The sequence below is a fragment of the Leptidea sinapis genome, chromosome 26, assembly GCF_905404315.1.
Source record: "Leptidea sinapis chromosome 26, ilLepSina1.1, whole genome shotgun sequence".
Classification (NCBI taxonomy): domain Eukaryota; kingdom Metazoa; phylum Arthropoda; class Insecta; order Lepidoptera; family Pieridae; genus Leptidea; species Leptidea sinapis.
Window position 1 is genome coordinate 3,254,334 of NC_066290.1, and position 25,186 is coordinate 3,279,519.

General features: G+C 32.3%; 1 protein-coding gene and 1 pseudogene across 1 annotated transcript; one reads left to right on the forward strand and one right to left on the reverse strand.

The window, feature by feature from the left end:
- Nucleotides 1-3,062: 3,062 nt before the first annotated feature.
- Nucleotides 3,063-10,653, reverse strand: LOC126972400 (myrosinase 1-like). Its single transcript, XM_050819117.1, has 4 exons — nucleotides 10,582-10,653; nucleotides 5,458-5,570; nucleotides 4,180-4,362; nucleotides 3,063-3,836 (listed from the first exon to the last, which is right to left on the reverse strand). Exons 1-4 carry the CDS (start codon nucleotides 10,620-10,622, stop codon nucleotides 3,361-3,363), a joined length of 813 nt encoding a protein of 270 aa, XP_050675074.1. The 5' UTR covers nucleotides 10,623-10,653; the 3' UTR covers nucleotides 3,063-3,360.
- Nucleotides 10,654-14,384: 3,731 nt separating this feature from the next.
- Nucleotides 14,385-25,168, forward strand: LOC126972590 (uncharacterized; annotated as a pseudogene).
- Nucleotides 25,169-25,186: the final 18 nt, after the last annotated feature.

The window sequence follows — 25,186 nt, forward strand, 5'->3', positions numbered from 1 at the left end:
TTTTCACGCCTAAACTGCTAAACTGTTTTTGATGAGATTTGGTACAGAGATAGACGGGACCTTGACGAAATACATAAAATATTTTTGGTCTTGGTTTGAGATAGATAGTTAATAGGAACGAGAACTACATGGTTTTAGTTTTAGATTTTATGAGTTGTAGTTATTACAATGTGTAATTATGTGTGATTTTCTTTCAGATTCTCCACTGCCTTCAAATGCGAATTTTACCCAAGAAGAATTATCAATATAAGATGATATTGATTTGGAAGATACCGATATCTTATTACAAAATCTGCCATCAAACTCTTCTATTTTTCCGAATGATATTCCTGAATTTTCCCCGTCTCCTGACAATAAACACTTCACTGAAGAACCTTGTAATAAAACTGGGACCTTGCTACCAACTAACTCTTCACCGTCATCAGTAATTGAAGATTCTCAACCAAACACTCCTAATCCACATATTTTTTATAAAAACTCAGAGCCTCTTGAATCGAATATCAAAGAAAAGCTTAGCACTAGTAACTATCATGAAAGATCAGGCGAGGATACTCCAATGCCATCACCTTATATTGATTTTTATCCTTCACCAATTTGTGTTTGTCTTGATAATCCTGTCGCTACGCCCGCAACTGACGTTAACGATACAGACTCTCCAGTAACTACTCCAACTTTTCAGAGACGTAAGCGAATTTTTGGAACTAAAAAAGCAAAGGTAGAAAAAGAGAACGTTGTCTGAAGGACTGGAAGGATGAGGTAAGGAAACAAAATGTCAACAGAGGTTTACAATATATTAGTAGAAATGGAAAAGTGCATAATAAAAAACTACTGAAACCTTCATGTCCTACAACCTGTAGAAAGAAATGTTATGAAAAAATATCCGGAGAGACTAGATCAAAGATATTTAAAACGTTTCGGGATATTGGAGATCATTCCAGGCAGTGGGACTTTTTGACGAAGTATGCTACCAAAGAAATAAAGAAGAGGATAACAACAGACAAGGAGAATACTAAAAGACTGAGTACTATTTCTTATACTTTACCTATTTACGAAACAGACAACGTTGTTATAAGGAATATACCTGTATGTAAAACCATGTTTTTAAATACCTTATCTATAAGTTTCAATTTCCTTTATACAGCTTTAGAAAAACTAGAGAAAGGACAAGGAGCTGTACAGTCTGATCAGCGAGGAAAGCATGTTCACCATCAGAAAAAAATAACTGATGAAATGAAACAGAGTGTGCTTGATCATGTTGCAAGTTTTTCGCCTGTGGGATCACATTATATTCGTAAAGATTCCAACAATAAGTATCTTGACGGGTCTCTATCGTTTCCTAAAATGTTTAGACTGTATGAAGAATGGTTTGATTCCAGTAAGTACACAAATAAAATAACTAATGTGCGGCAATATCGTGACATTATCAACAACAATATAAACATTAGTTTCCATAAGCCGAAAAAAGATGTATGTGAAGAATGTCACATATTTGAAAATAATAAACAACACACAGAACAAGAAGCAGAAAAACAGGCAGAGCACTTGAAACAAAAAGATTTAGCAAGACAGTTAAAAGCAGAAGACAAAGAATTAGCGCAATAGAATCTAGAAATACTGACAGCCGCTTACGATCTCCAATAGTGCTTGAATGTACCCCATGGGAACGTAAGCACATTTTATTATAAACGAAAACTGACCGTTTATAATACTGTTTTTGATCTAGGACATCGTCAAGGTTATTGCTTTGCCTGGCACCAACAAACTGCTAAAAGAGGAGCAAATGAAATTGCTAGCTGTGTTTTTAAATTTATTGAACAAACAGTTATGGCAGGTATAAAATATTACCGATTCTGGTCTGATCGATCTGATCTGGTCAGAATCGGAACAGAATCGTTTTTTTAATGTATATGATGGCAAGTTATAAATACAAAATAAAAATTAGTCATCGTTTTCTGATTGTTGGTCACACCCAAAACGAGGGAGACAGTATGCATGCGCTTATAGAAAGACAGACGAAAGACAAAATACTATATACGCCTGCCCAATGGTACATGGCGTTTCAATTTGCTAAAACCGACGATAAACCTTATAAGGTCACCGAAGTGTCTCAAGATATTGTGATGGACTTCAAAACAATGCTTACAAAGGTTAACAACTGGAATTTTGCCTGTGATGGATCTAAGATGCAATGGAATAAAGTCACTGAAATAAAAATTGAGCCAGAAAATCCTTACAAATTATGTTTCAAAACTAGTTACATGGCAGATTCTTATAACTGTATTGACTGTGGTAATAAACCTAAAGCAACACGTAATCAAACTGTCCCTAATATAGATTTTCGTGATCTTCGCCCAGCTTACAACAGGCCAATCCCAATAGATAAAATAAACAAAAAGATTTAATGGACACGTACAACAAATTAGTGATACCTAAGGAATATCACTTGTTTTTTTCTAGTTTGATTAAGACTGACAGCAATAGAAATGAAAGCGATTCAGAATAATTAATAATTTGTCTTTTTTCTTTGTTTAGATTGTTTTTTTCGTAGATAATTATTAATTACTTAGCTAATAAATACATTTTTTGAGACTGATTTTATTTGATACTCAGTATAAGGATAATAATAAGAATTGTGATTTTGTTTAAAAAAAATAAGAAAGATTTATTTGTTTTGTTTCTAAATTATAGTGATTTCAAACAATTCATAAATAATTCTCCTATTTTACAGAAACGTGCAAGTTGTATTTTTATTACTTAAGACTAGACCAACCTAAGTTTTTGTTTCTATTGGTACCTAGTATTGTTGATTTTTTATATTTTTTTGTTAATTTTATAGATATCCTAAAGTTGTGCTAATGTTACCAATACCAATTTGATTCTCTCTTTGATTAAAATATTAAACATTAAAGGCGTTTTTTATTGTTTTAACTATTTTGTACCACACTGGACTCAATTTAAGTATGGTTCACTTTTAAAATTATGTCCATGTATAGTGAGTCAACTAATTATATTTTAAGAAAATATAAATCCATGACACACAATATAATATATAAAAAATCTAATAACTAAATAAAAATATTATTTGCCACACTTGTAAAGTAATTATTCCCCCTAACGTAGATTTAATAATACGACGTATAAAAATGTAAGTGGTACTTGATCCATTTTTAAGAAACAAATAATCGCCGTATACTAGTCTATCTACATTATCTCATAAATTAATAAAATAATATTAAATTTGTTATGGACAGATGAAAGGCTTTATTATATTTAATTCACTAAAATTAGTTATTTTTTCTTGGTTGTACTAACAATTTAAATATAACCATTTGATCTTCTTATCGCCTTCCTGTAAAGTTATTAGAAGTATAGTTGACTCAGTATACTTAGGAGCCGTCGATATGGTGTTGCCTTCATCATTGGCTGTATAAAAACTTTATTTTTACCTTTATATCTCTTCTTGTAAGTACTCTCATACAACCTGTACGCCTTAGCATGGGCGACCAAAACATTTTTCACACACAAATAGTCTCCAATCCCAGTTGAGTTGATCCCTGGCGCTAAAATCCCCGAATACGTCTCAAAGCAAACTGTCGTCGGATTGTTAATCGTTATCCAAAGCTTCACTCTATCTGAAAACTTCTCGAACAAAACCTCTGCGTAATCTTCGAACCACTGGCTTACAAGAGGGTTGGTCCAGCCGCCTAATTCTTGGAGGTTTTGGGGTAAATCTAGATTGTACATAGTAACCATGGGCTGTATGTTGTATTTCAATAGTTCGTTTATCAAATTGTCGTAGTATTCAAGTCCTGCTTCATTTATCTCGTTTGCTAAACCTAGAAATTTTAATAGATAAATTATTTCCCACGCATTGTGCTACATTAGTTTGTAGCTCTTCATTGGTTTGACCCATGATTCTCCATTTCACAGTAAGATAGAAAAAGTTTAATGTTATATTTGGTAGAAATAATACGAATCTGCATCTGCCAGTATCCCGAAATTTTTCACTGATATCAACTTTGCAATTATTTTCTTTATTGACTCGGCTTATACCCATTATATTATATATATAATGATATATATAAGAGTTTGTGGGTTTTTTATATAATTAAAAATATCTAGTAAAATTGATTAAAAAAAATAATGAGTTAAAAACTACCAAAAAAAGATTCAATTTACCATTTGGCAACACTCGCGGCCAGGAAATAGAGAATTTATAGTGATGCACTCCCAACTCTCTCAACATCTCCACATCTCTTTTGTATTTATGGTAGGAGTCACACGCCTCATCACCGTTCCTGCCATCTTTGATCATCTCCGAATGAGTATGGTGGTATCTGTCCCAAATACTTTCGCCTTTACCTTTAAACAGAACAATTAATTTAGATTAAGACAATGTTAACGGCTCTTGTTACTATCGCGGGAAGAATACTTCCCCAAAATTGTTTTTTGACCTATTCTCATAACGAAACGAGAAAAAGGATCGAAGCAACCTCAAAATTTGTTATTTTTGTAACACAAAGTGAACATACAGTTTCGATTGTCATGAACGCGACGATTTAGGGAAATCGTATGATGCGTATTCTCGTAACAATACTGAACGTCAATTGTTGGGAGATGAGATATTCTGCAAAATGTTGATTATTAGTGCAACTGATGATTAAAGTCTTTTTTATAGTAAGTGTGGCGAAGTCTCAGTAAATCCTGCTGTCCTAGTGATTGAAGAAGTTTGAGAAACTCGATCAAACCATGGGATATTTTTAAAGCTATAATTCTATTTGAGGTCCGGTCCACTCACCTGTGAAGTATAGCTACGTCTCGGCTGAGAAATTTTTCTATCTATCTAACAGATCAATCTGCCGGAAATATATAATTGTGTGAGTAATTATTTAGTTCATCCTTGCTTGGTATTTTCAGATCAATACAACATGTGTACATTTGAAGAGCCATCGTTTTGTTGTTGCAAGAGAGTGGTTTTTTATGACGATAAGGGACGAGATAAGCAGCACATTCAGCTGATGGATATGATACTGCCCATTACAATGCAGTGGCGCTCAAGATACTTGAAAAATCCATAAATTCGTAGGGGCACTGCAATTGCGCTTGTCACCTTTAGACATAAGATGTTAAATCTCTTTGCCCAGTAATTTTAATAGCTACGACGCCCTTCAAACCGAAACACAATAATGCTTACACATAACTGCTTGACGGCAAAAAAAGGCGCCGTTGTAGTACCCATAATCTAGCCGGCATCTTGTGCAAAGGAGCCACCCACTAGTAAATGCCCTACGTCGCCTCTTACGACACTCTTGGGCCTGGGACTTCCTATTCTTTTAATGTCCCGGGGAAGCATAGGTATTCAGAAGACCTTTAACCTCGTCTGTACTCCAGTCCCATAGATAAACGAATACTGATTCCTATCAATAACTGCTTTATTAAATACTATTAAAATCCTACCATCTTTATCCCAAGCACCTTCTACTTGATATGCTGATGTGGCAACCCCAAACGAGAAATCCTTTTTGAATTTCCTCACTCTATTGTCGGCCCAGCTATGTGATTCTAACACACTGAAAATTATAACATTTTCGATAGTAAGATGTTAAAATTTTTAATACAATCACGCTTCTCTTCCAAATTCAAATATTTATATTCAAAATAGGTTATAATATCAATTATTGAAAGTCAAAACACCCATTCTAAAAGGGTGCAAAACAACTCAGCGGGCTTCTTCTTCTTATAAAACATAGTTAAAATGTAATATCGTAGAATAAAAATTATTATTTGATAGCCTGAAAGTGGTCGCTCCATTCCCAATCTATGGAATCATTATGTTTATGTCAGTTTCTAGCAAATTGATGTGCCTATGTACATACATAACATTATCGAGAATATATTGAGAGGCAACTTTATTTCTTTAAATTTTTATCTTAATGATTCTTTACGACCTAGGTTATAAATAGCGTGGATAGCCCTCTTCTGCAGCACAAAGATGATAATGATATCGGCAGCATTGCCTCGTAGCAATATACCATAGGTCATAATACTATGAAAATAACTAAAGTAAACTAGTCGCTCCGTATCTATGTCGGTTAATTGTCTAATCTTTTTAACCGAGTATGCTGCAGAACTAACCGCCGATTTCAATAACTTTTATATCCTTAGTTTAACTTACTAGACGTAGACAAATCTAGCCTCTTACGCTTACCTACATTTCAATAACCGATTGACAGATAGATTAGCAATAACGGCCGTATAACTATATTGGACATAACTATCGATAGATAAGATCTTGTCATTAAACGGTGACAGCAATGTATCCGTAAGTTAAACTGAGGGTATATAGGTTATTGAAATCGGCCGTAAGTCTATAAGATAATCCTTCAATATGAGGGCCCGATTGTAATTTGGAATCCAGAGTAATCTACTTAAAAGTAAAGAGCTTTTGATCTGTCGCATTTCCAGTATATCTCCGATTTGATACGAAATGTACGCCTAGATTTAAAATAAAAAAAGAAAATAGAGGCGAACTGTTCACGCTATTTTTTCAATGTAATCTCAGCTGTCATTTACCTCGACGTATAAATTATGTAAGGTTTCATAAAAAGCGTAAAAGCTCGTCTCACACAGCCAGTTGTAGTTTTGAGTGGCTGATCACAGCGAGAACTCACTGTAGCTATGTGACAAGCTATTCGCTGCGAAACATTCTGATGTGATTTTAATACAGTACAGTGTGGTACAGCCCTAATACCTGTGTGTTTGTGCAAAAAATCACCCGTATCACAGTTTTGACATATTGTTGTAAACAACATTTAGATTTTAGATAATAATACGTATCAAAAAGCTGCCAAAACTTTTATCTATAAAATGTATGAAAACATAATTCTGGTCTGTCAATATTTTTATGACGATAACGGATAACGAATATGTTATGTTAGAGAACTCATAATATTACTAGCTGACCCGCCAGATGTTTTAATGTACGCCTTATCTATAAAATTTTCGTCTAATATATAAAATTTTTGAAACCTAAGGCCTATATCACCTGTAGTGTAGCTTCCCAACAGTAAAAGAATTTTTCAAAATAGATTCAGTAGTTTAGCAGCTAATGCAAACAAATAAACAATCAAATCTTTCTAATTTATTACATTAGTGTAGATATATAATTAATGGGCAATTATTGCAGATAAAACCAACGCCCTTGTGGTTTTTCCGGTATCTTATAAAAGAAAAACAATGCCCACTCAACAATTTGTGGCTTCACAAAGGCCCAATACAATGTTTCTAAATGAATATTTCTCATAACCTCCACAAATTTAATGAGAAATATCTAAAATTTTGGACTTCTATAATATAGTACGTTGCAACAAAATATATGCTAGGCTATATATATGTTATTGTAGGTTCCGAATATGATTTTGTCTCTATCGGGGTCGAGACCCTTGGTCCGTGGGGTCCTAGCACTATAATACTTTTTAAGGAATTAGCAAAAAAGGTTAGTCGACATCACAGGAGACCGAAGAGCTGGCAGCTACCTCGGACAAGGAATTCGTCTAGCTATTCAAAGGGGGAACGCTGCCAGTATCTTAGGAACCTTTCCAAAAGGGATTCCGTTTAATAATACATTTTAGTTATCATATTATATTTTTAAGGTTTTTCGTTTTAGGTTCATTGTTCTAGTTTATTTTTTTATTTCTGTATATGATCTATTATAATATTATGTATTAACCATAATAAATAATATATATGCTCATGAACGGGTGCTGCTTGTGGTGCTTCGTCGGTCCTATCTTCTTCAAAAAGGAGGACGTTCTCAATTCGTTTGGTATTTTTTGATGTATGTATATGATTACGCTGACATTTATGATGGCAGTTAATAGAAAAGTTTCTTCAAGAATCTGCTATAGTTATTGATATTTTTTCAAAATAGCTTTCGATATATCATACCGACAATTATTTCACAACTTATAAATGACCAGAGTTTGGAACTTGTGGATACTACGGTCTTCTTGGGCATCACGGTAGATAGAAAGCTTCAGTAGGTCTACATATTGCCCAAGTAGCAGATAGACTCAGCTCTGCGGCATACGCCGTTAGAAAGATTAGAGAGTACACGAATGTTGCGATTAGATTAGATTAGAGATTAGTGCACTTCAGTTATTTTCACAGCATCATGACGTACGGTATTTTACTATGGGGTCATGCTGACATTGATATAGTGTTTGCTCTGCAAAAGAGAGCTGTTCGTGCTATATATCAGCTTGTTTATAGACAGTCTCTCAAAGAAAAATTTAAAGAAATATATATTATGGCTGTTCGTTGTCATATATGAAAATTTAATTTACGTTCACAAAAATGTTTGCTCCTAATAGTGATTTTCATTATTGTAACACTAGAAATAAGGGATTGCTTGTAACTAATTCTAGTAGCATCATTTATAAAATTTTGTTCTTTTTCAAATTTTATAAATTTTTATATTTATCCTAGAAGTGAGGGTTATCACTTTAAAAACATAACAAATTGTTTAGATTTACAAGAGTGACATCTCAAGTCAATTTCCTAATATGCAAATATTGGGGTTGAGCAGGTTATCAACTGTAAAGTAGATCCTGTAGATGAAGCCACAACCTGAGAGTTGAACAAAGCATACAAGATTTTTTAGCGTTACGTCACTCGAACGGCTAGATCAGTTGGTTAGAGCACCGGCACAGAACGCCGGAGGTGGTGGGTTCGAGTCCCGCATCGTTCATAAAATTTTGTTGTTTTTCAAATTTTATTTATGTAATTCTAGTAGGCTTCATAAGATTCATAATAGCTTTAAGGGCAAATGCATACACTTTTATAATATAGTCCCAGCCACTGTTCAGGCATTATCTATAAACAAATTTAAATGTTTTATTAAAAAATGGCTCTGTTGTAAATCCTACTGCTTCACAGCTTAATGAATATTTATGTGAACCGACAGCCTGGGACCAGATTATGACTATTTTATAGCAATAGCAATGACAATACAATATTGTATATTTCATTAAAAAAGTGCAAAAAAATAATACTGGGAGAGTTTCTTGCTTCTTCTCTCTCAGAGCGCCATTTGTTTCCGAAGCGGTAGTAGTATATTAGAAGTGACATCAAAAAGAATCAATTTTGAGTAAATAAATGCCTTTTTAACTAGTGTGTCCATAAATATAACTACAGTTGGGGCCGCTGCGTCAACTGCCGAAGACAGCAAATGTCGCAAATATGTCGGTCACAGTGAGTCATACATCTTTGTGCCGTTTGGTGTCGAGACACTTGGTCCGTGGGGCCTAGAGGCGTGGATAATGTAGGTAAAAAGTAATAACTACGCATTTCATTAGGGCTACTGGTAACCTAAGCGCTGGCAGCTATTTCGGAAAACGGATCAGCCTAGGCTATCCAACGTGGAAATGCTGCCAGTATTCTTGGTACACTTTCCCGTAGCGATAGTTTTAATTTAATATAATCATAATCAAATTCAAATATTTTTATTCAAAATAGGATGTGACATTGAAAGTCAAAAACTACCACCCATTCCAAAACGAATGCCTTAGACCTGAGAAGAATGGGCGAACAAACTCAGCGGGCTTTTTTTTTTCATCGTAAAAATATGTTTACAAAGTAATTAATATTGTACAATTAAACTTATTATTTAATAGCCTGAGGGCGGTCACTCCATTCTCAATCTGTGGTATCCTCAAGAAAGTCATTTATGCTATAGTAACCTTTACCACACAAACGTTTTTTAGCAGTTTCAACATTTTCTGGGATCGCCCCACAAAAGACTAACTAACTCGACTTAGCCGAGTAGTAGGCATAGTTAGTTAATTAGGTTATGACAGTTTCTATTCAGATTCACTTATGTGCCTATGAACATACATTACATTATCAAGAATATATTGAGAAGCAACAGTCAGGATGTTAATTTCTTTGAATTTTACTCTCAATGATTCTCTAGGACCTAGGTTATAAATAGCGCGAATAGCCCTCTTCTGCAGCACAAATATTGTATTAATATCAGCAGCGTTGCCTCATAGCAATATACCATAGGACATAATACTAATGAAATAACTAAAGTATACGAGTCGCGCCTTATCTATGTCAGTTAATTGTCTAAACTTTTTAACCGCGTATTCTGCCGAAGTCTGTTCGCCAATCCTTCAATATGGGGTATAGTCTTGTAAATATAGTTATAAGATTTATTTTAATTGAATAAATTAAATCACTGCTACTTAAAACAATAATTTTTTTTGTAATTCAAATTTCCCGCTATTTCACATATTTCTTTAGAGGTACCTATAATGTAATGGAATGGGGTGTTATAAAGAACATAATTAACGTGATTGCCTTTCACAAAGTGGGTATAAACAAAGTTAAAATTATTAATAATGTACTTCACGTATCAATTACTATTAAAAGTAGGTAATTAAGTATTTAAAGAGACTCGTTCTTAAGCTATTAATAAAATGCTACACAGTAAAATGCTACTAATTACATTAAGTTTCTTATTCAAAGATAAAAACAGTAAGGCGATAAATTAAACGTATTTACTAAGTTAGTACTCACCAGATTGAAAATAACGTGAATAAAAACAGAAAAAGATTCATTTTATAATTTTCACGAGCACTTCAATACATAGTTTGTAAATACTTGTTTAAATAAGTGATAAGTAATCTGGATAATTATAGAATCTGATTATTATAGCTTATCAGACGAAGCCACATAGCTCTTAGAAAAATTATCAATTCGAGCCGATAATCGTACTACGAGTGGAGTGTTATCAACACTTATGCAAAGAATTAATAAGTAGGTAAAGGTGCGAATATACAGACTGGTGAAACATAACGTGGAATGTAACATTAATTAATTAACACGACCCATATAGCTAAATGGTTAGTAACCCTAACTGTTTTTGTATGTGCATAAAAATCTAAAAGGCATAAAGGCATAAAAGAAAAATATTTTCTCGCTTCGGAAACAAATGGCGCTTTGAGAGAGAAGAAGCGGCGCAAGAAACTCTCCCAGCATTCTTTTTTTGCGCTCTTTTTAATAAAAATATACAATATTGTACTTTCATTGCTATTGGTATAAAATAATCATAGTCTTTAGTACCAGGCTGTCTGATCACTTAGATATTCAGCTGTGGAGTAATAGGATTTACGACAGAGCCATTTCTTTATAAAACATTTAAATTTATTTATAGATAATGCCTGAACAGTGGCTGGGACTTTATTATAAAAGTGTATACATTTACCCTTAAAGCTATCATGTATCTTATGAAGCCTACTAGAACTAGTTACAAGAAATCCCTTATTTCTAGTGTTATAATAATGAAAATCACTATTAAGAGCAAAAAGGTGACGATTTTTGTGAACGTATATTAAGTTTTCATAAATGTACTGACAATGAACAGTCATAATATATTTTATTTCTTTAAATTTTTCTTAGAGACTGTCTATACCCAAGCTGATATATAGCACGAACAGCTCTCTTTTGCAAAGCAAACACTATGTCAATATCAGCAGCATGACCCCACAGTAAAATACCGTACGTCATGATGCTGTGTAAATAACTGAGGTACACTAATCTAGCGGTCGCAACATTAGTGTACTCTCTAATCTTTCTAACAGCATATCCCGCAGAGCTGAGTCTATCTGCTAGTTGGACAATATGTGGACTCCACAGAAGCTTTTTATCTAACGTGATACCCAAGAAGACCGTAGTGTTCACAAGTTCCAATTTCTGGTCATTTATAAGTACGTTGGTTTGTACCTCTGCTGTGTTTGGTGTAATAAATAATAAATAATTAAATCTTTATTTGTTGCAAAAAAAAATACAATTTTGCTTAAAATTACCCTCGACCCCCAAACTAGGACACGTAATGAACCGTAAACACTTGGTATTTTTACTGTTAAAATGCAGATTATTCGTCTCAAACCAACGCACCCGCTTTGAGAGTGCATTGTTTACCTCGTCATCAATATCTGCACTTCGTTTCACTTTAAGAATAAGTGAAGTATCATCAGCAAACAATACAATCTCATGGCTATCATCTACCACAAACGGTAGATCGTTAATATTTATAAGAAACAGGAATGGACCGAGAATAGAACCCTGCGGAACACCTAGGTTTACCCGAAGACCGTTTGCCATTTACATCGACTATCTGAACTTTTTCGATTAAATATGATTTTAAAAGATTAAGGGCTCTATTTTTTACTCCATAATGCTTTAGTTTTAGGAGTAAATTTTCATGGTGGACGCAGACAAATCACAAATAATGCATCCTGTGACTCTTCCCAGGCGTCAAAGATGTGCTCAATGAGTCTAGTACCCGCATTAATTGTTGATAAGCCCCTAGTGAAACCAAATTGATTTTTGTTCTTCTATAATCACATTCCAAACATAATAAGAGAGGTATCGTCAAATAGGAATTTCTCATCTAAATTGAAAATATACCTTAGTAAAAACTGCTTATATTCATTAGACGAATATTTTCAATTAAAAAATTGACATTGATTTTAAATAATATAATATTAATATATAATACTGCTACTTATCTTTTGTTAAATTGATATTATTGTAATTACTAATTATTCAGAAATGTATTTTGTAAAATTTGCACGTCATAAATGTGGCAAACATGTACTTTATAATATTTATGTACGTGGGTAACACTGAAAATGTTTAGAACTGGCCAGTTTGAAACATTGCTAATGATAACTTTTTTTGAGTTTCAATTTTAGAACTCTTTAGAAACCTAATGTAGTATATTGCATTCATCTGTCATTTGTTTTTGTGAATTGGCGGCAAATCTAAGAATCTCGTTAGACGTGAAAATGAACTTAAAGCGAGAAAATTTTCGGTCAATGATTTATTATAACTTTCGTTGTGGGCTTACACAACAAAAGGCTATGATAGGCTGCGATTAGCATTTCTTAATGAATCCCTATCTCGTGCCACTATTTACAATTGATTTAACGAGTTTAACATGGACGTAGCAATCTCTGGTGTCGCCTAATGTTACATAAGTTCAACGGTGGTGATTCAAAAGCTGTATTTGACATCGTCACAGGTGATGAAATCTGGATATATTGCTACGAACCCGAAACCAAAAGACAATCAGCTCAGTGGGTGTTTCGTTTCGAGGATCGGCCAACTAAGGTAAAGAAAGGAAGAAGTCAAGGAAAAAAGATGATTGCTTCATTCTTTGGTCGGAAAGGTCATTTCGCGACAGTTGTGCTAGAAGTTGGAAGGACAGTTACTGCAGACTGGTATGTTAATCGCTCTTTGCCTGTTGTCTTAGATATAAATTGATATAAATAAATGTTCTAAAATTCATCACCAGTAAATATTGTTAACTAATATACATAATTTAATTTTTACCAAAATATATTACCGAATATATTATAAATAAATACCATGCTTACTCCGTATTGTTATTAATAAATATTAATAGAAGTGAAACACTATTCTGCTAAATAATTCACGGATAAAGCTTTGGAAAAACCCAATGTCAATCAACAAAACCCTGGTGAAGAATAAATTTACTCTAAGCTGTAAATATATGGTTAAAGGAAGTAATAACAATATTTAGTATTTATTAAGGAAACACGCAGAAGAAAACAAAACAAAGAATTCTCTATGTCCTAGTACGATAACCGGTCCGAACTTTTTATGGTTCTAAGCCTTGGCTGATACCCACGTAGTACATCTCATGGTTCTGCGAGTCAGTTAGTTTGTAGTGCCCGTACCAAAAAGTAGGGGCGATAACGTGTCTATCTGTGTGTGTATACTAAGTATAATAATTACGTCTCTGTGTTCTTTTAAAAACCTCCCGCGATGTCTATGTGGAATTCAGCTTTGGGCCTAAAGAGAAAATATGTGAAATCTTTTTGAAAAAAATAAATTACACAATTTTATTTAATATAGTTTATATATTCTCAATATTTACAACGAGACTTTTAAAGCATATCAAATTAGTTTAATTATTTATTTCGTTATAAACTTTATTATTACAAACGGCTTTACTAACATTTCATTGGTGGGTACCGAATAGTCGGAGGTTCATCATCAGGGTGAGTGTAAGGGAGGTACGTGATAACATCCCGTCTCATACTGCGGATTTACACTCGCAGTACGCGGCTTGACAGGGCGGGGGGCGCGGGATGCACCGTCGCGTCGGTGATTCGTATTCTGTTTATTCTATTGGCGTTATGGTTGAACAAAATGTACTCACAGTCTCCACAGTATAATCATCGGCTTTTTGGGTTTTATTGAGAGATGCACTTAACAACACGGGTTTCCAAGTAGGTGGCAGAGCACAACCCTTGTCTCTATTTAAATTAGGTCGCTGGTCGATTGGCTTGCAAAAGCTTGTGAGACTTATCGCGGTCTAATACTTCCACCTTATCAAACCAAATATAGTGTGCTATACATATTGCATGCAAAGTGGATGTGCTCGGTGAGTCTACTTGAATTGAAAATTGATATTTTATGTATTACTGAACATTGGCTAAGAGATTATGAGAAAATGTTTAATTTTACCAATCACATATAACTTTATTCATGGTGGTTCCTTGATTATTGTCAACAAACAATTTCAGTGCAAAAATCGTAAAGATATCGAAGCATTATCTATTGAGCGTGTAGTGTATAGAGATAAAAAAAATAATTATTGTATGTGTATATAGACCGCCACTGGCAAATTTTGAAATATTTGAAAAAACTATGGAAGATGTGTTATCGAAACTATCTCAATCGAAAAAGAAATTAGTTGTATGTGGCGACTTTAATGTTAATATTATAAATAACTGCTGCTTAAGTGTGCGATTGCTGAATCTGTTCAAATCATTTAATCTCTCTCATTTGTTTGCGGCAAGGCATTCGACTGCCTTGCATAAATCACAAAACACTCCTAACGCATCACATGAATCCTCCCAAGCATCCAAAATATTTCTTATTAACTCGATACTAGCATCTGTGGTTGAAAGACCTTGAGTAAAACCATATTGTTTATTATGCATGAGGTTATTATTGTCAAAATGGTTAATTAATTGCGTTAACATCCAGAAAACTCAAAGGTTGGTAGAACTGATATGGGTCTAAAATTGGTGGGGTCAGCTTTATCTTCCGACTTAAATAGAGGAGTGATCTTGCTCTGTTTCATTTGGTTTGGAAATATACCGCAATCTACACACTTATTGAATATAAAAGCTAAGTCTTTGGCTACAATTTCTATTACAGATTTCACTACGTTAACAGGGATTTCCCAGAGATCTTTAGTTTTCTCAACGCTAATTAGTCTTTACGTTTTAATAATCTCTATGCTGTCTTTTAAACGAAAGGAAAACAAAATGTGTAAGGTTTACACTTCCAAATATAAAGCACCAACCAACACCTATAAAAATTAATAATGAATAACTTGATGTAGTAGAAACGACAACATTCCTAGGCATTACATTAGACTTTCAGCTACAATGGAGTGCTCACATAAAAAACTTATGTAATCGACTTAGCTCCGCAGTATTTGCGATAAAAAAAAATAGGCAGCTGACAGATGTTGAAACGGCGAGACTTGTATATTTCAGCTACTTTCATAGTGTCATGTCTTACGGAATTATATTGTGGGGTAGGGCTGCAGATATTGAAAAAACATATTTGTGTTGCAGAAAAGAGCAATTCGAGCAGACTATAAAATGCGTTCAAGGGATTCATTGAGAAAAAAGTTTTGTGAAATAAATATTATGACAGTACACTGCCAGTACATATACGAGAACCTCCTATACGCCCATAAAAATATTAGCCAATTTAAAAAGAATAGTGATGTACACAGTGTCAATACTCGAAACAAACATAAACTCGCAATTCCATCTACTAGGCTCCGTAAAATTGCTAAATGTTTTAAAGTGGATTGTGTTGTATTTTATAATAAACTCCCAAATGAAATTAAAATGTTACCTATTAAAAAATTTAAATGTATCGTAAAAAATAAATTAACATCTAAGGCCTATTATAGCGTGAAAGATTATTTGAATGATAAAGATAGTTGGAATTAATGTTCTAAATTTTGTTAATGAATATTGTTATACTCATTTGAATGCTATTGTAACTTTTGTACTTCATCCTGACTTGCACCGAATAACTTATAAAGTTTTACAGTGAATAAAGATTTTTTGACTTTGACTACTAAGTTTCATGTTGAGTCCCGTTTTTCCACTGTAGTTTTGCCTCACTAGTCACTATAATAGAGATCTATATTAAATTAACAATGTATTTAAGGTATTTAATTAGATTAGGATTAATGCTGTATTGGTTAAAATTGCTTCGAAAATTATCCATTATTTGTCGTAAAAAGTAAATGACAAAAAAATGTTATTGTGGGATATCCATAAGAGATAGACGTATACCATAGCGGAGTTTTCTGTAGACCTTTTCAACGTGTACAATACTTAGTACATTATTTTGATAAATCTCGTAAAGTTCAGCCTGCGTTTGCAATGTAAGCGGAAAAAATCTAATTATTTACGACATCACAATATTAGAAATTTCAAAAATAACAGTATTTCTCCACTATTTAATGGATGTTATTATACATATAAACCTTCCTCTTCAATCACTCTATCCATTAAAAAAACTGCATCAAAATCCGTTGCGTAGTTTTAAAGATTTAAGCATACATACACCCGGTTTCTGAATTGAGAAAAGTAGCAGTTCTCAAATGGTTCTCAACTAAGTATTCTCAAATCGCTTGAGAAATACTTAAGAATTATGCGTTTCACAAATAAAAATTTGCTTTTCTCAAATGTCGATTAGCTTAATTTTTACTTAAGTATACTAGGGAACGTTTAACTTGTTCGGTTACACGTAATAAAAAACGAAGAAAATCGGTTTTTTGTATTATGTAACATTTGAGCATATTTCATCAGCTCTTGATTAAATTATTTCATCGTTTGTTTCTTGTACTATATAAAACTCATATAAAGACAAATAAAAGAAAAATCGATATATTTTATAAGAATTTTGTTTCTAGTCACAAGACAGTGGACTGAACATACGATGAAATGGAACTTGTATAAAGTATAAACTAATATCGTCAAATGACAAATGACATTAATCGTCTTTCGTAATTCACGTCTATTCATATTTATCTTATCAAAGTAAAACCATAATAAAACTTTCATAATACTACATTAAATCTTCTTTCCTACTACCTAGTTATTAATTATTTTTATTGAAGAACTTTATTTTAATTACCTACAATATGGATAAAGTTAAAAAGAGGGCTCCTAATTATACCGAAGATGAGAAACAAAACTTGTTAGAGCTTGTGGCGAAGTAAGTATCATTGCAATTAGTATTTATATTTACTTAACATTATTTATTTAATATCCTTATGCTTCAGGTACAAAGACATAGTTGAAGAGGACAGGATCTTTTTACATCAATAAAAAACAAAATGCCTGGGCCAAGATTACCGATGAATACAATAGTTTTTGTACTACCGCTCCAAGAAATATGACAATGCTGAAGCATTTTTATAATAATATAAAGCATCGTGCCAGAAAAGTTTCAGCCATAGAGAATGTGAGTTTAAATACTTTTTTATTTTAGCTTTAACATTGCTACAAATTACATCAATATGAATAAATGAGCAATTATTTTTTAGAAACAAAGATATCTTGCAGAAGAGGCACACAGAATAGAAGGACCTGATAACTTAGAAACAATTCACAATGAAAATGTGAGTTTAATGTAAACTTAAGCCTTTTATATACACTGTTTAATGTACTCTTGTGCCTTCCTTATAATAATTATTTTACCAGTTGATATCTTTTAATACAGATAATAGTTTCAATATTGATAGGACAATTCTAATTTGAAAATATTTATTGGTAGATTGACTTAAATTGGTAATATTAGTTAAAAGTGATACAAATTATATCTAAAACTAAATAAGAGTACTTACTTATTTGTAATTCAATAAAAGAAGCTTGTTTTTTTCTAGTATAATAAAAAAATTGTTTTCAGGTGGAAATATTAATAGATATAACAAACCAACCAACCAACAACATATTTGGAAATAGTGTTGGTATTACTTCCATACATACATAAATACCATCCTGTCTCTCACAGGAACTGATCAATATGTGTGAGTTGTGTTCTCCGCATGCAAGTGTTTAATAGAGCATGCTTGGATATGGGCATTATTCACTCCATACATCATTAATATATTCTGTTTTTTCATGGGAATTTTTACATAATGCACCTTAGTTTTAAGAGCTGAGTTACAAATACCACTTTCCTTCTGAATCCTACTTGAACATCACATATTATTTATCATGCACCATTTATTTTGGTATTATTTTTAGATAGACAACACATACTTTATTTAAGAAATAGCTTTTATTTATTCTGTAAATCTGTTCGACTTGATCTGGTTTAATCATCACATTTAGGTATCTTCACTAGAAAATGAAAGTATTTTATTTTTTTATTTTTTTTTATTTATTTAGATTCACCAGTGGTAATTACAATAATACATTTATAATTATTATTATTATGCTAATTTACAAGGGTCTTATTACTAAATGCATTACCTTTTAAGGTGAATACCGCATGCTAAATTATATTGTGTGAAATAGTTACATAAAATAAATATAAGTTATAAAACAACCATTCTATAATGTAATGAAATTAAGAAATTATCAAAATCTACTAAATAAGTCAAGATAAATGTATTAAACAAATCAAGAATACTTATAAATTATTTATTTACAATACATTTTTTTACATTTTTGCGAAACCTTGGCAATGAATCACTGAATGGGTCCAAGCATTTATAATCGTTTATAATTTTGCATAATCGCGACACAGGTGAATTGATCCCCAAAATAGTTCTGCGAGATGGTTTTTCAAATAAGTTCACAGGTTTACGTGGGCATCTAGGCACTCTAAAATTAAACATAGACACCAGAAAGGAGTTGTCATAAATATTGTTAATACTTTTGTATAAGAAAAGTAAATCCAATATGTCCCTACGTTGTTTCAGAGTTAGTATATTAAAATATGTAAATCTTTCAGAGTATGTTGCGAGTGATCTAGATTTCCCAATTGAGAAAGCCAAGTGATAAAGAAAACGCTTCTGAATTCTTTCGATTCTGAGAGAATGGCTAGCGTAGTGTGGTCTCCAGACGGTACTACCGTATTCCATAATACTCACAACGAGACTTTTATATAGGATTATCTTCGTGCGCCAGTTCCTAAAAACTTTGCCATTGCGAATTACAAATCCCAGCATTTTAGAGGCTCTGCTTACAATAGAGTCTATGTGCGGTATAAACGTAAGTTTGCTATCAAATATAACACCCAAATCCTTAATAGTATCTACTGTATTGAGAGGCATATTATCTAAATAGTATTTAGTTGTAATATTATTTTTGCATTTTGTAAACGTTATATGAAAGCATTTATTTTTATTCAGTATCATACCATTAAGCTTGGACCATCTAAATAAACTATTTAGGTCTGACTGCAATGCGCTAACGTCATCGGGACCATTGATTATCCTAAGAATTTTTAGGTCATCAGCAAACATAAATGGTGTGCAGTGTTTAAAGCAGTTTGGAAGGTCGTTGATAAATATGTTAAATAGGAGAGGACCTAAATGCGACCCTTGTGGTACTCCTGATGTTATTTCGTATTTTACAGATTCAAATCCATTAGCCACTAGGTAAAAGCATCTGTCAGTAAGGTATGAATTTAACAAATTTAAAATTGATCCAGCAATGCCATATACAGATAACTTCAAGAGTAAGATGGAAATTGGCACTAGATCGAATGCTTTACTTAGATCAGTGTAGATAACATCTACTCTTTTCCTCTTATCAACCGCGTCTATTAATAATTCTGAAAAATTTACCAAGTTTGTGCAAGTCGACCTTCCATTTATAAAGCCATGCTGGTAAATACTAAACGTATTTTTCAAGTAGCCATAAAGTCGTAAATAAATTAAGGCCTCAAATACCTTACCAAGCAAAGAAAGTATGGAAATTGGTCTGTAATTCGTAACACTTTTTTTATCGCCACTTTTGTATACTGGTACCAGCTTGGCAATTTTCCACTTTTTAGGAAATACTCCCGTTTTTAATGAATTATTAAATAATACTTGTAGTGGTAGAGCAAGTGTCTCAGCACAGTTGATGAGGTACACAGGTGATATTTGATCAGGTCCAGCACCCTTATTACGATCGAGATGTTTAAGTTTCTGAATTATCTCATCTCGATCAAACTGTATAGACGATAGACACTGACAATTGAATTTAATATTGTTTAGGTTATTTAGAATTTCATTTTTTTCATATGGATTGTAATTCCGCTGAACGTATATGGATGAAAAGTGTGATGCAAATAGATTACAAATACCTTGACCATCAAATACACAAGTATTATCTTTTGTCATTTCAGCAGGATATGAATTAGAAGCATTTTGTTTTTTACGTTTTGTGAAGGTACAAAAAAATTTTGAGTTAGAAGCGATTGCTTCTTCAGTAAATTCAATATAAGCGTTATAGCATTGTGTTGATAGTCTTTCACATCTTTTCTCCAATACTGATAATATTATCGCGTCCATCGGATTTTTGTACTTTTTATACCTTTTTCTTACTATTTCTTTTTCTTTTACTCTTTTGATTAAAGTTTTGTTGAACCACGGAGGAAATTTTTTACTATTATGAATTGTGATCTTAGGTATGTAAAGATCCATTGATGTTAGGATGTGGTCATATAAGACATCCACCATCTCATCAGTGCTGTCACAAGCTGAAAGCTTACCGTTCCAATTTAAATTACTAAGGTATTCGTTGATTGCCTTGAAATTAGCTCTTGCATAATTATATTTAACCATAGATTTATTCGTGCCTAACTTTTTTCTACTTGTTTAGTATAGCTAACGTTTATAAGCAGAGGTGGATGAAGTGGATCAATTTTGCTTAGTTCTGTAATTGCACTATCCACTGAAATCTTCGGTGTCTCACTGTTAAACAAAACAAGATCTAATATTTTATTTTGACTATTTTTGATTCGATTATATTGGTGAAAATTGTTGACATGACAAAAGTCTATTAAGGTTTTAGATATACCAGATGTGTGATATTGAGTAGAAACGTCGTCAGCCAAGTCCCAATCTACACAGCTTAAATTAAAGTCTCCTACAATAAGAGAACAAACCATATTACTTTCGGAGAGATGATTATAATTATCTAGGAAATTGTCTAGAACTATTTTACTTACTGGTGGAGGAATATAAGCAGCACAAATAGCTATTTTTTCACTTTTGTTTAATTCTAATATAATCCACAAGTCTTCACACCTACTTTCCCAGTTTTTCATTCGCTTAGAATTTAATTTATTGGAAACGGCAACTATTACTCCCCCACCTCCTTTTTTTATTGAATTAAACTGATCCCTGTCTCTCCTATAAACATTATAATTATTATTAAATATTTCTGAATTATAAATGCTTGTACATAGCCAAGTTTCGGTAAGAATTATAATATCATAGTTATTACAACAAATGTTACTATATAAGTTGTGAGTTTTGGTACGCAGACCTCTCACATTTTGGTAGTAAATATTTAAAGTATTGAATTTAGAAGAACTTTTGTCATATTTACATGCACTTGTACAATATTAATTAAGTTAATTGGTTAAGGTAATTCATATTTGTGATCACTTTATAGTCAGAGTTATCGGTTTTTCTCATAAATATTTTGCCGCTGCGCACCCAAACATACTTGTAGTTCAATTCTTTAGCCTTGCGTCGAGCAGCCCCGTGTAGTAACTTGTTTGAAGTTGATAAATGTTCACAAACATATACAGGACATTTAGCCCCTTGTATACCCAGATGAGAAGCATTTAATTTTTCAGTTGTATGTCCCTTATTGAACTTTATCACAGCAGCTAGGAGATGATCACGTACCAAAGGACTATTGAGTTGGACTATGATAGACCGTGGGCGTGTTGATTTCGGATTCATTTTAGCTATACGAGTACAATGAGAAATATTACTTTCAGTTATATCGTATCCCACTGTCTTTGATAGCTGTTTTGTGATAGAAATTAAATTTTCGTTTTTTGACTCAGGAACACATTGAATTTCAATATTGTTAGAACGGGCTTGCTGTTCCATTAAGTTAATTTTGTTCGTTAGATCTGTAACAGTGCTTTGAAGTGATTCATTTTCAAGTCTTTGTTTTTCAAATATATCAGAGTATTTATCAATTTCCTTTTTTATATCATCATATTGGCTGCTAATAAATGATACTGAACGTTGGAGCTCTTCAATTTTGCTATCAATACTTTTTAAGCAAGTGCTGACAGTCAAGGTTATAGTTTTGTTTATATTAGCCATTAAGTTTGACATTTCTTTTTCAAAAACTTCATTAACGATGTTTCGTACTTCTTCCAACATGGCGGTGGAAGGTACACTTGGTGAAGTTGGAGAACCGAGAGCTTGTCTTTTGTGTGATCTTTTCGTAACATTAGATTCTTGTGTATTTGAACTGGACCAACAGGCATTTGAACGTATAGGTGTTTCGTCATGATTGCCCCCTTTAGATTTAAATTTACCGCACTTTGGACAATTCCAGTTGCTATTTTTTATATTTGAGTCAATACCCAAGCAACCATAGTGATACACTTTTGTACATTTTAAACATTTAATAAAATCGTCAGTGTCTTTACCAATCTTACAGCACCCCCAGGATAGTTGTTTTCCAGTCATTTTGGAGAGAGTCTTGTCTTGCAGAGAGTTATATCGATAGACAAATTTTTCTATCAAAAGTGTTAATGATTTTACACTATTTTCTATAATATTAAGAACACAGTTTATTTAATTAAAAAAAAAAAAACAATAAAAATAATAATAAAAAAAACTGAGGTTTGGATGGGATTCGAACTCAGTTCGATGATCAGCGTTAATGCTTAACACACTACTTACGCACGTTGCCACGAAGCTCGTGACGTTTAAACTGTAAATAGCGTTTGGTAATTGAGCAAAATAATCAACACATATGCTAGGTCGAATTAATGGCAAAGTTTTTTAACTCCTACCCTCAATTTGTACTTTAGATTTTTAAAAGTTACTATTTTATTAACACTTTTTTATACTTATCTTTATATTTATTAACTTTCACAGGGATGAGTATTTAATTTTCACTATTTTAAATTTATAAGAACACCAAATAACTGCTGAATTAAACAAAAGTCAATGTTTTTACTGCGAACACACACACTTAGTAATTTTGTTTTCTTAAATATAATGCAAATATTAACAATTTCCTAAAAAACTTATTAAGCACATTTAATCCAGTCGTTAATTTATATACCTATTTCAATTTTAACTCTGATAATTGCGTTTAACTATTTATTAAAATTAAAAATAACACAGAGGTATACTGAACAACTTCACACTCGTGAAGATCGTAAACAATGATTTTGAATTAAATGAGCTAAAAAGGTCGAAGGTGGCGATACCTGCACTATCGCCCAAACTGACACGTAGACTTATGAGCCTCAACAGACATGACATCCGTATGAATGTGCGGGGGTGGCCAACCAACGGGCAAAAACCTTAACCAATACAAGGTCGCTCCAAGAAGTCTGTGAACACCCCAGGAATGTTCTGAACTTCTGGAAGGAGCTGCGCTGGTTGGAGTAACCGGCCATTACTGCACGCAAAATGGACCCATGCTAGTGGTTTAATTGCGGAAACAGGAGCCCTATACCTACCAATATAAGGATTTCAGATAAATGAACATATTACAGAAGAATAATATACTTATTTTTTTCAGATGTTAAAAAAACTGGTGGTGGTTCATATAACCCAGTCCTTACCGATGCAGATCATCAAATTTTATCCATATTAGATAATCGAATAAGACCAGATGAAAATCCATATGATGATGCAGCTGCATATTTTGGTAAGCTAACCAACATCAAACCAGATTAATTATATATTACTTTATTTGATATTAATATAACTATGTATTGATTTTATTAATAGCCAGCAATGATTATAATTTATGTTACAGGAGACTCTATACCAATTGAAGAACCAATCAATGATGTTGCCGGTAAATGTATTAAGTGCTTTTGTGTCATGATGAATAATATCTTTTATCCTAAATATTTTATGTTTTGGTTAGTTAAATCGAGCATTGATATAATATAAAAGTATTTTTATATAATATAACATATATACATTTATATTGTATAAAAAATATATATGTATTAACTATTAATATCTTACAGAGGCAGCAACTACTTCAGAAATATATAACAATAACATCAAAAGTAAACAAATATTAAATAATCGATGTGTATTAAAAAGAAAAAAAAGGACACCACCAAGATGTCCCCAATCAGATCTGCCGAAATCTGTAGAAAACTTAAGAAGAATATATTTAAAAAAAAAATTGAAATAACCTATTATCAAAAAAAAAAAATGAAATACAAAAATTTCGAAATGAACAGAAAAGGCATAAATTAGAAACTATAAAACAAGAATTAGAAATACAAATCCTAAAAAAGTCCCTGTAACCTTTACCTTTGACCATTACAAATAAAGTATACTTACCACAAATATATTTATTTATAAGCTTAAATTTCTTTCCATTTGTTATATTATGTCTGAAGTCAAGATCATTTGAAGTCTCATACAATTGTTGAATAAGTTGCTACCATGTAGCAATTGAGAATGCTTTATTAGAAAATTTGTTAATTAGTAGGTACTATTGATGTTTTTATGGTGCTCTTTACTGTTCCTTTCAAAATGTATGTTTAGTTGTATAATTTTTATTAAAATATATAAACCAGGTTGTGTTTTAGTTGTTCCTATTATTGATAATATACTGTGTAGAAAATATTAACGTAAATATTAGCACTTTAATGTTATACTTGTATAATTTTTAAACTTAATGGTTATGAATTATGATGCTTTAAGTTTGTTAGTACTATTAGATGTTCCTATTGTAATTTTTACTGTTCTTATTATGTAGTCTTTATTATTTTTTGAATTTTTCAAGTTTATCATTTTGTTGTAAGAATTATTATATATTGTGTAAAATCTCTAGCTTTGTAATTTTAAATTAAAAAGTACCTAATTGCTATT

Excerpts from the sequence above, each read along its gene's own strand:
- LOC126972400 (XM_050819117.1), bottom strand. The coding sequence starts at position 10,622 with ATGAATCTTTTTCTGTTTTTATTCACGTTATTTTCAATCTG. Across the intron at positions 5,571-10,581 it reads TTCACGTTATTTTCAATCTG|TGTGTTAGAATCACATAGCT; the intron begins GTGAGTACTAAC and ends TATAATTTTCAG. Across the intron at positions 4,363-5,457 it reads AGGTGCTTGGGATAAAGATG|GTAAAGGCGAAAGTATTTGG; the intron begins GTAGGATTTTAA and ends TTCTGTTTAAAG.